This window comes from Rattus norvegicus, chromosome 1, assembly GCF_021556685.1.
Source record: "Rattus norvegicus strain SHRSP/BbbUtx chromosome 1, alternate assembly SHRSP_T2T, whole genome shotgun sequence".
NCBI classification, from domain to species: Eukaryota; Metazoa; Chordata; class Mammalia; order Rodentia; family Muridae; genus Rattus; species Rattus norvegicus.
Genome location: NC_141534.1, coordinates 17,317,007 through 17,332,098, shown reverse-complemented (window position 1 = coordinate 17,332,098; position 15,092 = coordinate 17,317,007). Strand labels below are relative to the sequence as shown.

The 15,092-nt window shown below is 40.7% G+C and overlaps 1 protein-coding gene across 10 annotated transcripts in view; it reads right to left on the bottom strand.

Annotated features, from left to right (window-relative positions):
* The window catches only part of Hbs1l (HBS1-like translational GTPase), a 77,683-nt gene that overhangs the window by 56,989 nt on the left and 5,602 nt on the right, over positions 1 to 15,092 (bottom strand). For 6 of the 10 annotated variants that reach the window (NM_001439724.1, NM_001439725.1, NM_001439729.1 and 3 more), the window contains 2 exon segments: positions 8,210 to 8,404; positions 11,160 to 11,273. In NM_001439724.1, the coding sequence (NP_001426653.1) occupies positions 8,210 to 8,404; positions 11,160 to 11,273 (309 nt within the window). 10 annotated transcript variants of the gene reach the window in all.

The following is a 15,092-nucleotide window of genomic DNA, read 5'->3' as shown; positions in this document are numbered from 1 at the left end:
AAACAGAATCCAGCATGGCAGACAGGATTCAAGGGGCTGCACATCACACTAAACTACTACTAAAAACCTATGAGAACACTAATACACTATCAAAGCCTTCTGTATCCATGGAAACTGTTTTCTTGACTCCAAAGATACTTTATAATCACGAAACATCCATTCTCTAAACTTAAAGAGGGGAAGAAAGCTACTTGAAAATAATTCAGAAAAACAAAGTCTGCAAAAATATTAAAACCTAAAAGAAATTCAAAAGTATTAGTAGAGCCCCAAGATAAAGAACAATTTAGTTTATGTCCTAACAGGGCTAATAATAAACCTACCTTTCTATAAAAGGTAAAGATGTTGGTGGGGAGACCAAATTTATTATGTTAGCACTTAGTGTCACTCATCAAAGACATAAAGCTAAAAATCTGGCTGAATTAGAATAAATTACTTCATATTAATTAATATAATGAATCAGAACTTTCGAACAAAGTATCTTGAAAAGACTTACAAACTTGATTTAAAAACTGAAAATTCTAAAATATAACCCAAGAGCTGAGAGCAGTGGTGCGCACCTTGTCAACCCAGCAACTGGGCCAGCGAGGAGGACGGTACAAGCCACAGTCAGCACGGGCTACACAGTGAATGGTGGGCCAACGAGGGTGACAGAAGAAAGACTCTCCAAACTAAGCCAAAATTTAAGAAACGGCAAAATAGGAATCAGGAACAACAATTACTATAAGGACTAATTTCTATAGCCTATAAATGCACATATAATTCTGCTGATAGATAAATACACACACACATATTGCTAAAACTTGCTGAACTTAAAACAGAAAAAAAAAGTAGACAAAAGGAAAGAATTAAAACTTCTAAGAACAGGGATAATTTTAAATATGAAAAGGCAAGGGAAAAAGTCTGCAGGAGTAGTAAGAGTTCCTCCTGTGAGGTGGAAATAAAAACTATTTGTGTCTGCAGATGTACTAACAACTCTTATGCGGTGGGACTAGGAAAACAGCCAGCCTCGGACACGGGAAAACACAATGGCTCCAATCTGAAGAGAGTGGAACCAGGTACAAGAGGAGAAGGGAAGGGAGAAGAGGAAGCTCAAGGACATGTGGCCATGAAACTGCACAATGGATGAAGTAAACACATAGCTACAGAGACTTAGAAAATAAAGGCTGAACAATTAGGCCAAAAAGAAGAAATTCTATGACCATCTCAGAAGAATTACACTGGGTCTGCTGTATGGAATATTTTAAGAGGAAATGCACTCAATCAAGAAACTCCTTAATGTTTCTACAGTTCTTGCTAAAGCTAACAGCTTTAAAGAGAACAGTAAAGATGGGAACTAGTGGGCCACACGATGTGTGTCAAATCACCTTGATTCATGGACCAAAACCTGGGTATACCAATGTTCATTAACATGCATTTGTAACTCCCACATCACATTTCTCAGGGCACTGTGGCCATCACTTAGAGACCTACACAGAACATTGGACAATTTGAGTAATCAACAAATAAACTCCCAGGCAAGGCCATACACAGCAACAGTATTTTTTTGTGTCAGCTCTCATAATGTAAACACGTGCTTCTGATGGTTGATCTGGTGTCATGGTTTTCTGTTTGACTTCTTAGAAGCAGAATGCTGACATGCCTACAGTCCCGAGCACCAGACAACCATGAGGAGCGCTGTGGATACGGTGCACAGCAGAAGAGGTGTTATGCTAAACTACCACCTGTGGGCTCAATGCCAAGGCCGTACATAATGAGACACAATGACACATAGTAAGCAGTCACTCTGCAACAGATGCATGTGTAAAACCAAGCTACACCTGAGTGGCTGGCATGCACGCAACCAGTAGCTCATCGGTTACAGTAATCATGCACAATGATCATGTATGTCCCATACAAAGAGTGTCTCAGTACATCCTGGTTCAGTATTTCAGTCACTTTATGCAATGTAATTAACCCAAAGAATAAGAACTAGTTACCTGCACACATGCACTTATAAACAAATGCTCACTCCTACGTTAGACATAAGAGTGGCAATCTATTATTAAGTAGCAGGTGAGGAAGAGAGGCGTCAAAGGTGATGCTGGGTTTCTGACCTAAGCAAGAGGTTAATACTAAAGATAGGAAAAAAGCAAGAAGTAGCAGTTCAGATGAGGAACAGAAAGAGATCAACTTTTGAGTTACAAGTGTTGCAACTTGTAAGGAGATGCCTATATCCACCTTCCTCTTTGAAGAATCCTCAGGCTGTTCACTTCGGTGTAGCCTGCATCTGAAACATTCTGCTTAAACAGCAAAATACAAGTCATGCACAGCAAGATAGGAAGTGTGTACTCAAGTCTTTCTCCGCCCACCACTGCCTCAGAAACCAACATTCAGTAACCTGTATGAATGCTTATGTTTCTATATGAGGCATAAATTATTAAATCACACACACACACACACACACACACACACAATCCCATGGTGGAGAAAACTATAAATGATGAATAATACATTGGAAGAAATTCTTCAACACCCAAGTGGATTGTATCTAATTTGTCTATAGAAAGATAAAAGAGTAGAACTTTCTGGATAAATTATCAAAATACCATTCTGAAGTACCAAATTTCTCTAGAAACTTCTAATGAGTAAACAAAGTTTTCATATTTAAGAAAACCTCAGAATTGTAATTTCTTTCAATGTAGCTTTTATAAAAATGTATATATACACACTCAAAATGTGACAAGTTTCCACAGTCTGAAAATTAGTTATACAATTACAGTCTTATATAATTACAAGTATAAATATTTAAGAAACAATCATAGAAATTCCTATTGACTCTTCCCATTCTATCCACAATTATCTTTGCTTATACACATTCCATTATTAAAATACAGAAAACAATTTCTAAGCTACTATAGAACTCATTTTATAAACAAATATATGTATACATATATATATATACATTTGTGTACATAAAAAGTTGACAATACATAATTCGTATTCACTATGTAACGATCCAAATACATGTTGTTCCAGGCCAACCTAGAAGACAGCAGCCATTTTACAAATGTGTTCTTTTTCTCTGCACTGTACTATCTGAAGTGCTTCCTTTTATAGTCAAAGCCCTTCCGTGGTGTCATCACGATAGCCCCTACCAATACCAACTACAATAGCTATTCCTATTTCTTTGAGAAAGAGTAAAAGAAAGGACGGTTCAAAGCAGAGGGCACACAGGTGAAAATGCAGGTGGGAAAGCAGGACACAACATCAGTGCTCTGTACTGACAGGGTTGGGGATTCTAGACAATTCTGAGAAGCATGTCCTTTACAAGGAGAATGACAAAATGCCCATAGGCACAACAGATCCTGTAAAGCTCGAAGAGAACAAAGAACCAAAGGGATCATTCTGAACACCTTTTACATCACTACGAACTAATTTTATTGTATTCCTATGTAAATGGAGGCATTTGATCATAGCACAAAGATGGCTTTGTGTGTCAACATGGATGTTTGAAATCGGAAATAAAGTAAACCTAACACAGTCAGCATCCCTGAGCTACTCAGACAGCAGCAGCTGGTACACAGCACACTTACTGTACACATACAACGGCCTGTTACCCATGAACACACCCTGTTCTTCACCAAGGACCTCAGTAAGGGTGACAGCAGACTCTCAGCCTCACTCTGAGACTCAAAAACTGTGACATTCCCAGTCAGAGGGACAAGACCTTGGTAAGCCAGACAGACAGACCAGGAGCAAGTCAAGAGAAACAGGAAGGAAGGCTAGGAAGTTAATTTTTAAAAGAAATGTTATATATGTACATATAAATACATGTATCCTATATATCATGTAAATGTAATTACACACACACACACACACACACACACACACACACACACACACAAGAACCTTTTCTGCACAAGAAAAAAAAAAATCTAAGTGGTAGTTTCGATGTTCCTCAGCCAACAAGGGCACACAGCCCACCTAACTAAGTGTAGCTCACAAAGCACTGTTTCTCTTCTCCGTGACAAAGGGTGAATAATACTTTCATGCTCTTCAGTATGGATCAAGTATGAATACCTGGCTTTCTGTGGAAAGAGAATCACATAGAGCTTAAGCTATGAGGAGGAATTCCACATTACAAACTCTCACATAAATCTGCACATAAATCTAGTTGGTAAATCGTCTAAACCATTGGGCTACTAAACTGCAAGAGGTAAAGACTAGAAAATCAAAGACAGTAGCTAAGGATAACCCAAACTTTAATGCTAGTCCTAAAATGCATGTTGTGGTTTTTATAATCTCCTAAACATTTATGAAATATTCACTTACAAACATATTATGGGACTTGTATTGTGGCTCAGTAAAATACTGAATATGGCAGTATCACGTACAGCTGAAACTATTAAAAAAATCAATCTGAATACACACACACACACACACACACACACACACATCAAAGAATAGTGAAGCAGCTGACAGGGAAAAAAAACACTTAGTGGGCAGCTAGTCAATACTTAAAAAGAAATAACTTGTCCTTGATATCACTGATTATTAGAAATTAACTTGGTCTAATATATTTGGCATTAAAATTTTTATGCCACAATCCTCCAGGAAAAGCAGACATATGTATCACGTAAGTATCATCTAGAAAATACATTCCCAAGGGCCTTCCACAGAAACCTCCTCAGCCAGTCTTGAAAAGCAGTAACAGTGACTATGTTTAGAAAACATTCTCTGGTGACTCCCAATTCTAGCTACCCATGTTGTGGAAGTGCCTTTACTCCGCTGACCATAAGCACACTCAGGGCGTGGCCACTGTGGAACTCTGGGACTGCTGGGCACACAGCCATCAGGAACAAAATGGAAAGGATCCACATCTCATTACTCACTCTACAGCAACTGTCAGAGAGCTGGTAAAACTATTTAAATAACATGCAAACATACTTCCAAATACGTTCTATATGTTTATTTTTAAAGAGGATGCCTTAAAACCTATAAAATATATAATGTATAAAAATAATTATATGTTAATCCAATTCCAGTATATACATGGTCCCTTCAAAGATTTTCATTACATCATCAAAAATTCACCTAACCAGATTTCATAGTACTTGCAAAAATCAAGAACTTTACGTTTGTCTAGTAGGAAAGTTTTAGTGGTCACCTAAATAAAATAATAAACAAGGAATGATTCAATACTAGCTGAAAATATAAGCTTGCCTCAGCTATGCCACATGTCCTCAGGACAGTCTTCAAACTGTGACAATCCAAGGAGATGACTTTCATTTAAGAAAAAAAGACAAAAATATTTCATAGAGAAAACTTAAGAAAGTTGGATATCAAATGAAATATCTGAGGTCCAAGTCACAATATCGTGTTTTCCATATGCATTGTAAACATACACTCTTATGAGCTAGCAACTTAAATGAAGTCACTACTCCAAGACATCGTTAAAAAAAATTATCAGTGCAAAAATCCTTAAGTTGTTATAATGAACTTAAGACAATTTTAATAAAAATCACAATTTGAATCCCATAATATAAAATGATCCTACAAAAACTTTACATTGAGATAAAAAGCTTACAACAGTAGCCAAGTTTTCCTTCTGTTCCTATTCTCTAGTAAATGCTCTCTTTTGATTAGCTTTGACAATGTCATCGGGAGACGCCGATTTGAAGTCAAACGGCGTTATTGCCACAAGAGGACTTATTTCCTTGTCCGATACATCTTGAACTTGTCTGCTATAAAGGAACGTCTTGTAGAGCTCAAGAGTGCGCCTCTTGCAGCTTCTCAGTGGGTAACGAAGACACAGCGTTGAGGCGAAGGCTGAAGGCCTAGCAGCAAGGGCCTTGGTCCACGGCAGAGAGAGAGGAGCTTCCCTGGCAAGGCAGGCTCTTTTGGCTTTCTTACTACCCTGAGTAGGATTGCAAGGTTTCCCTAACTTAGAACTCAGAACTTTAGTGTCTGGTGTTAAAGCAACTGATGGGTCAACTACAGGCTTTGGGACAAACTCTGGAGTTTTTATCAAGACACTAAGATCAATATTTGAATCAACTTCAGGACTCCTCATTTCAGATAAACTAAGCTCAAAGGAATCTTTCTTAATCTGAGAATTGTCTAGTTCAATCGTTTTTGCAATCAAATCAGAAAGGGATAAATTCTCCAGGTCTCTCGTGGGAGCAGTTTTACAAAATGCCAAAGATGACAGAGACCCTGTTAATTCTGACACTCCGTTAGCAGACTGAGAGCGGCTGGCCAGTTGTGACAGGGAAAGGGAGCCCAAGCTGGCAGATGACTGGTTACACAGGTCAGACAAAGTAAAGCACTGGCCAGGGCTGTTTTCTCTGTGTTGCTCAAACAGTTCAGCTAGGGATGGACTTTGATGCTGGGAAAATGGTAAACTGTTATTCTTTACGATGTTATTCGTGGCACTTTGCTCAACTTCAGTGTTTATCCTGGGATTCTTTTCCACTGGGCTACACATGTGCAATGGATTATTTAAGCTTCCCAAGCCGAGCTGCACTGGAATGCTTTGCAAATCAGGTAGCGAGCTGCTCTGAACACCCACAGGACCACTAGCTGCGGTGTCCCCCCTCATTAGGGACTCTAAGTCTGGTATTCCTTTGAGGGTAAAGTCCTCTCCAGGCGCACACACAGATGCAGCAGCTCCCATCACAGCAGCATCCAGACTCCTAAGGAGCCCACTGTGCCCACTGTGTGAGGGCGGCAGCCTGGCCGACGACTGGCCTGCACAGGAATCCCGTGGCGCGTCACGGATCAGGTGAGCTAGAGCCAGTTCTTTCGTTAACTTACATGATCCTAGTTCCTTTTCCCTTTGGGGTCTGACAGGTTTCTCTCTGCTGTGAAGTAAATAGTGACGTGGCTCAAGGGAAGAGCTATGGGATCCATACCCTGCCACTGAGCTACAACAGTCACAAGTTGTGCTACTGCTACCCAAGCGACTGTCTGACTGAGCATAAGAAGGCTGCACAGTTTTGGGTGAAACTTCAAAGGAAGAAAATAAGACTCCTTACCTTACAGGAGCCATTAATATTCAGATGCATGAGTTGACATTTGCAGGAGACAGTCACAGCAACCAAAAGGAAACATGAAATGAGGCATTTAATTACTAAGTGCTTCTATTGATCATGATCTAAATAAAATGATACTTGTTCCTTATTTAGTAATAGGGACCATGAGGAAAACAAAACAAAATTACTACCCCTAACAACCTGGCGTGGCCTTCTTACTCTGTTCACTGTGTATGTAACGGTAAGTACCAAGGTTCTAATTGTCATGAATTTACTGAATCAAAGTTCATGAATGTGAAGGTCTATCACAGTAAAATTATCAGGATTACCTTTTTGTGTTCTAAGGGCACATTATTAATACGGAAGGCATTATCATCATGGTCAATTCAAAGTACATGTTTCAGCCCCCTCCCCCCACCAGAAAAATACTGATTTCAAAGAAGTAGGCTAGGCAATTTTGCAGACGTCTAATCCAAAGATTAAAGGACATCAATACCGTTAACAAACGATCACGCTCCCACTAACAGGAATCATAACAATTAATACATGTGCACCACAATTCTCCAAGTCCACAAAACTCTATACCCCAAACCCTGTAATTTTAGCATTAAAGATCTACCATTTTCTTACGTTAGCTAAAAATGAAAGCTAAAAATGAAAATGTGACAAGTACAATTCCAGTATTTAATATTAGCTAATGATACTTAAATAACATGAAATTACAATCATCCACGAACGCTATAAACAGAGGAATATTTTAACATTAATAGCTAGGTTCTCATTTGTATCTCGTCTCACTAGGATTTTTAAATGCAATAGTTCAGTAAGAAACTAACAAGAAGGAAAAGGATTTCTTTTATCTGACTTTATTGTCTTTGTGCTAGTGTTATGCATACACTTTAACAGGAAGGGAACATAGTGCTCAAGTTGAAGAGGCGGCTCAGTGGTTAAGAGCATTAATCCCTCTACTCTGGCAGACAGTCAGGGTCTGGTTCCCAGCAGCACGCTCACAACCGTCCTTCCCTCCAGTCCCAGGGCCTGCACAGCCTCTTCTGACCTCCTGCAGCATTACACACGGGTGCAGGCAAACACTCGTGCACATAAAATCATAAGGCTGCAAGCTAGCAGCTGACCAACGTGAGCCAAGCCCAGCGTCTGGGCACCCCAGGAGGCAGACAGAGCAGGTGAAGGCATACCTTTTGAAGGCTGTCCTGCACACACTGCTCGCTCACTCTTCTCCTTCAAAGTCTGCACACCATCTTGTTCCAGAACCACCGACAACGCCTTCTGCACATCAAACTTATGTTTCAGAATTGCCTCAGTCAGTATGTCATCAGGCACGGCGTCCCCCAGTACCTCTCTCATGTGATCAAGGCATGAATAAAGGCGAGCTAGAACACACAACAGAGCAGAAAGCTGAACTATGCAGTGTCTTGAAAGAGCTCTACATCGTCACATTTGAGAATCTGAAACACTAGAATACTCAAACCTTCCTTCTCTTTGGTAGAAGTTATAACAGTTACATTTTTCTACTATGCACCTGTCTCCATAAGTCTCCTTAGTGAAGAAATCAATGTTTCTGAATAACACCTGGAAAATACAGACAACATGTACATAACAATGCCCGTTCTCAATACAAGACGATGTTCTATGTCTCCAGAGCAATACTGCCTTTTGCTTTAAAAATACCAGTGGACGGAGCTGGAGAGACGGTTCAGAGGGTAAGAGCAGCACTGTTCCTACAGAACAGTTTACTCCCAAGCACAATACTTTTAGTATGCCTCAAAAGGGAAAGGGACTGTGAACTACTCTGAACTTGGTGAACCCAGTTAATCACTAACTATATCTCTTACGTATTATAAATTACTACTTTTAAGGGTTTTTTTCAAACTAATGAGCTCTCCACAGCCAACATAAAGTTATCAAAACAATTTAGCATAAAATAATGAAGTCCATAAAACTAAGACAGAAGGGAACACTCATTTTTAAAACTATATTTAATCCTGAGATTGCAATGTTTAAAGATTTTCAGTATTCTTATAATATAAAGTCAGTATTACACTCATCTGAGTTTTCATAACCTTAAGAGCTAAAAACCTGGGGCTTACGAATAGAACGAACACACATTTGCACACTGCAGCATGTGGCTGTTCCACACTGATCATACCCATCCTCACAGGAACTCTGTATGCCAGACACCTTGGAACGCAGTCTTCATGCACCCCAGAGGCTGCTGTGCCCAACATCTACTAGGAGGCGTCTCCTGTCCAGACTCCCTGTGTAAATGCTGCATTACACGCCTAACTGCAGTTTTGATTGTTACAAGAATCTCCTTAAACACCAGCACAAGTCTGCTTTCTATCTGTGTAAGGTTTGCTTTAAAAGGTGTGCGGCTTCCCCGTGACTAGGGAAGCAATGTGGTGGATTAATACATGAACCACTGAAACTGGAAGTCAGCAGTCAGCAGAGAGAGCATGAAAGTCTCTAAGATCCTACAGGATCTACATCCCTAACCACTCATAAAGAGCAACTGTGGTAATGGGTAAAAAGTGGAGACCATCTGGGTAGACTGGTCTAACTGATCCATATCCTACTTGTGTCCCTATGCAATAAGACTGACGGGTAAGCCAATCATGTTCAGGGTGTTGGTACAGTGCCAGCAAAGCACCTGGTAAATACATGACTGTATACAGACAGCCGCATGCCCGGCTGGAGAACCAGCCTTCCTTCTCAGACATGACTGGACTTTTGTAAGTCCCTAACTACCAACCAGGAAGCAGGCGTAGCAGACTTGTAGCAGACTTCTACCGTCTTAGCCCTCAAGACTCTGCTGAGAGTACAAAGAGGGGGTTGGGGATTTAGCTCAGTGGTAGAGCGCTTGCCTAGCAATCGCAAAGCCCTGGGTTCGGTCCCCAGCTCCGGGGAAAAAAAAAAAAAAAAAACGAAGAGAGTACAAAGAGAACTGCAGAGTGCACAGACCAGCTCGGCATTCCACCAGATGGTCAAGTGAGTCTACCAAAAAAAATTTAATTTCTTATGTCTTTATTGTTCCTAATCTCTAATTTTATATACTTTTGTCTTCTTTCCATTTATCCTGATTTTGTTAGCACCTGGCATTAAAAGTATATTAATTTATTTATAAACTTTGTATGTGATGAGTGTTTTGCCTGTAATGTATGTATGTATGTATGTATGTACGTACGTACGTACGTACGTACATGCGTGCTTGCGTGCACCAAGTCCAGGCCTGGTGGCACAGAGGCAGAAGAGAGAACTGGGTTGATGGGTGCATGTGAGGCACCATGTGGGTACTGAGAGCAGGCCCCAGGTCTCCTAGAAGAGCAGCAAGTGCTCTTAAGCACTGAGCCGTCTCCCAGCCCAGCAGTTGCTGTTTTATTCAAAGATCAGCTTACAGACTCACCCTCGCTCCCTACTTCCAGATGGATCATGAACTCACAAGTTAGAAACATGAACAGAGAGGAATCCACCCCAAGGGAAGAGTGAGCATCTCAGCCCCCCCCCCCTCCTTCCCACAGACAGCACCACGCATGCCCCTGGCCAGCTCAGTGCTCCTTCAGTCTGTGGCTTGGGTGACACTGAAGCAGTGGCAATGAGAAATATACTTGTAAAAGGAAGCCAAAACACAGTCAGCCCTTTTCAAATGTTTAAGGGCTGAAACAAGCAGTCAGCCGCTGCTGCTGCTTCCTGGATCTCCGGGAAGTTCCTGTCAGGCAGGCAGCAGAGCAGCGGCAGCCTGCTACTCTGCTCTTCAGTGCTTTCTTCCGTAGACCTCCTGCAAGCCATGCTCTTGTCATTTCATCATCTGCCCCATGAAAGCTCACGAGCGCTAATTCTTTCCATGTTCTTCTAACCAATCATTGGACGCTCTCCTCCATAAAAAGGGTAAGAGGAAGAGAAACTCACAGTCCACAGCCCTGTGACTGAGTAGCTGCGGTGCTCGATGGAATCGATTTCTTGACACACAATTAAACAGACTCTCAAAAATACAGCAAATAAAATGGATGTGCTTTTATTATTAATGTCTATAAACATTACCATGAAGAACTTCCATAAAATTTACAAATTCTTACTCAGTGATTAATCACTTCAGCCAATGAAGACATGCTATTTTTTAAAAAGCCATACCTTGGTCGATTTCACTTAATTGGTGATTCAAAAGAGAATTAGAAGACTCTTTCAGATCTTCATAACCATATTCTTCTTCAGGGTTGTCACGTCGTGAGTAAATGAACTGAGCAGCTAGAATAGAAAATGAAAAATGCTATAATATAGCCAATTCCCAATATTTTCTTAGTTTTTCCTAACACAAGCGAAGATAAAGGAGATGTGGTTATAGCTCACTGGTAAAGTGCTTCCCTAGTATATGCAAGGTCCTAGAGGTTTGCCTCTCAGTACTGAAAACAAAAAAGCTAAAAATTAAAAACCCTGTGGCTAAGAAGCTGCCTTGGGGCGTAGAGTGCTTGTTCTGCAACCACAGTAAATCAGCTGGGAATACCCAGCACCCACGGAGAAAAGCGACAGGCTACACATGCCTGTATCCCTATGCTACAGGGACAAAGTCCAGCAGCTAGCCGGCCAGTGGCCTAGCCTAAACAGCAAGTTTCCAGCCCAGTGAGAAATCCTGTCTAAAGGCTCTAAAGAGAGAAACAGGAAAATACCAGGATGTCCTGCTCTGGCCTGTTTATGCTCATACATAGGGTGCAAGTATCTGCATATTCACATGCGTGCACCTCACATACACACACAGGCAAACATGCACATGGACAGACATGCACAAACTCGCATGAATAAATACACACACACAGCCAGCTGTCCACGTCTGGCAAGAGTGATGAATTAGCCATGTCCCAGGATGGTATAAATCCACCCAAATTCTACCCAAATCCTCAGACTAAGGATCTACTAATCTCCTGCTGGTCTCCTCCTTTCCCCTAATCTCCAAGACCATTCCATTCATCTAGTTTCATCCTTGCCCACAATCATGCTCCTTTATTTTCTTGGTACTGAGATTTTAAAGCACACATCAAACTCATTTACTTAAGAAAGCACTTCAATTATTTCCACAGGGAAGCAAACATTTAACTTCTACTACCTAAGAAACACTAATTTTGACAGAATCCAAAAAGTTACTGAAAGCATTAAATTCAGTTCGTGTTTTTATTTACTATGAATGTATGAATATGCTGCTCCAGTATGCATCTGTGCAGCACAAGCATGCTACGTGCCCTCGCAGGTGCCCTTGCACATCAGCAGGGGCATTGGATCCTCTGGAACTGAGGTGATGGGTGGTGCCCCATAGTAGTGTGCTTAACCGCTGAGCCATCATCTCTCCACGCCTCAACAGGCCTCAGACTTTGAACAACTCATTTTTCAATCATACAAAGGCACAATAAACCAGTCAGTCACACAGACACATGCACACACACAAACTTGTTACTCTAATACATGGCTTAAGCCATTCATTAAAGACAGAAACACAAACGCAGCACCGCAGAACAGGGTCCTCACAGTATTTCACTTTCCTAAGAACATATTAAGCCCACTGAACAGAATTCCTACATTGGACTTGTGTGCAGCTCCCAGGGAGGTATTAACTGAAGGAGAAATTACCTCCAAAATGTACTAATAATGCAGAAAATATGAAGTTACAGCTCATATGTAATATCTATATCCAGAAATCAGAAGGCCATAAGTCAATGACCATATAGATTAGCAGGAAAGACGGAAGAAAATTGTACTGTTGTGTTTTAAAGTCCAAATGAGTAACATATGAGTACTGGAGAAACAAAGTACTCACTGGAGACTGAAGCAGTTCCAATAAAGGAGGTCAGAGCATAGAAAAATTGGAAGATTGAACAAGAAGTCAATACAAGCAAGGAAACTGAGAACTAAAAGCAAGTGTAGTAATTAGTAGAAAAGGGTGTGAAGAGGGTGTCACAGCAGAGATGCTTTAGTCTAGACAATGCCACCCAACACGTCAGTGTTCTTTGGAAGTCTGATTTCTACTGCACCTGTAGGTACACTGACCAACGCCTTCTTTCTCAGTTTAGCTACAGCCTTGTTCCAGGAATATTTAATATGCACATTAATATAATGCTGCCTTTGCAACATTACCCATTAGTCATCATCCTTACACCTCTTCCAATCAAGCATTTGCCCTTTAGAGGTAAAAAGTCCTGAACCCATATTCTTTATTAGAGACGAATATCCCTCTCCAAATGTGCAAGCATTTCCAGTAAGATGGTTACTGGTTCTGTGAGTGATCCACAGGTTGAAAGACATGTCCTAATCTTATTTTCCCTGTAATTATTCTTAATTTTATTTTTGAACACCACAAAGTATTTCAAGGATGCACATATTATTGACATATATGTGTATTCTTCCCCATCTTATGGCAAGGAAATAAAATTATTACAGAAGAAACATTCTGTTTCAGATTCTCCAAGAATAAATTTTCCACAGTTAAAATCACAGACCAGAGATGTCTTAGACCCATCAAGTAATACTTAGATTGACAGTCTATTTCTAGTGATCTGTAAATCTTTAAAATCCTGGCATTTTAGATTCACTCTGTCAGCCTAAAAATACAAATGGTGCTGTTTTCTACCTAGAGATTTCCAACAGTTTTCCAGGTTTTCGTGAACTGTATTTTGCTTAGCTCAACGTTAACTGTGTATATTCTCCAAGTGTCTACTAGTACTGCAACCCGAGAAACTGAAGACTGGTCAATGCTGACTGAGGTGAAAAATTAGACACTTCCCTCAACAAATTTCACTAGAGAGAGCAAAGCGGAAGTTAAAGCTTATAAGTGCCGGGGCTGGGGATTTAGCTCAGTGGTAGAGCGCTTACCTAGGAAGCGCAAGGCCCTGGGTTCGATCCCCAGCTCCGAAAAAAAGAACCAAAAAAAAAAAAAAAAAAAAAAAAAAAAAAAAAAAGCTTATAAGTGCCTGTACCATCTACTAGAAGCTTCTGTTTCTGGGGATAGTCCCTACTTCCCAAACCAAAAGAAAAGGAAAGAAAACAAAGTCCACTTGCAGACTTGTACTATGGTCGTAGTTACAGAAGTCCTTGCTAGTGGTTTGACCACGTAGGTCAATAGATTAAGGGACCATAGAGGCTGAGGTTAGGAAGGGGACAGAGGTGGCAGAAGACGAGGGGCAGTCCAAACCTCAAAGCTGAACTCAAAGTCCAAATTAAAAAAGAAACCTGCACTGAGCAGCCACTCTGCTGTTCCCTACTGCAGGAGAGCTGAAGACACTGTCCTGCTCGGAGTAGTAGTGCACATCGGTAATGCCAGCTTGGGGGGGGGGGGGGCAAGCTCAAGACCAGCCTGGTCTACAGAGTGAGTTCCAGGACAGCCAGTCTAGTTTGTACCTCATCAGTCACCTCCCCTCCCTGCTCAGATATCTCCAGTTAAACCTGACACAGACACAAATGACAAAGACTTTTCATAACTGGTTCCTGTGTCCCACCCATTATTTCATGCTGTGACGTGCATGAATTCCGTGAGTCTCCCAAAACCAACATCACTCAGTAGCCATTGCTCTACCTACATACGCCCCAGCGTACCAGCCCTACTCACCCTTCCTGGCAAGCATGCTCAGACCTAAGTCAGGATCATGCTCTACCCATCAGACTACAGCAGCAAACTATGAGAACAGGACCTTACACAGCTACTGTATAGTGAAAGAAAAAAATAGGGCTTTTCTTACACATAAATTAATGATGAGTAAAGGTTCAGAACAAATATATCAAAAAGCTACGTCCACTCACTTTAATTGAACAAAATAGACTATTCAAGTTGCTTTTCCTGGTTCTTTTGCTGTTAGTGTCCTGACATTCACTCAATAATCAGTATGAAAAAAATCTTTGTAAAGAACATTTTTAAAGCGCTACATTTAAAGAAAAACAATTTTTAATCAATAAAAAAAAAAAAAAGCATGCATCCATGGCTAAAGTTGAGAGGTCTCTATTGATTGGTAAAGCAGCTCAATTACAGGCTTCATTAGCCCATGAGTAGAGTATGTTCACCTCCTGAATGAATCAAAAGGGAGACTG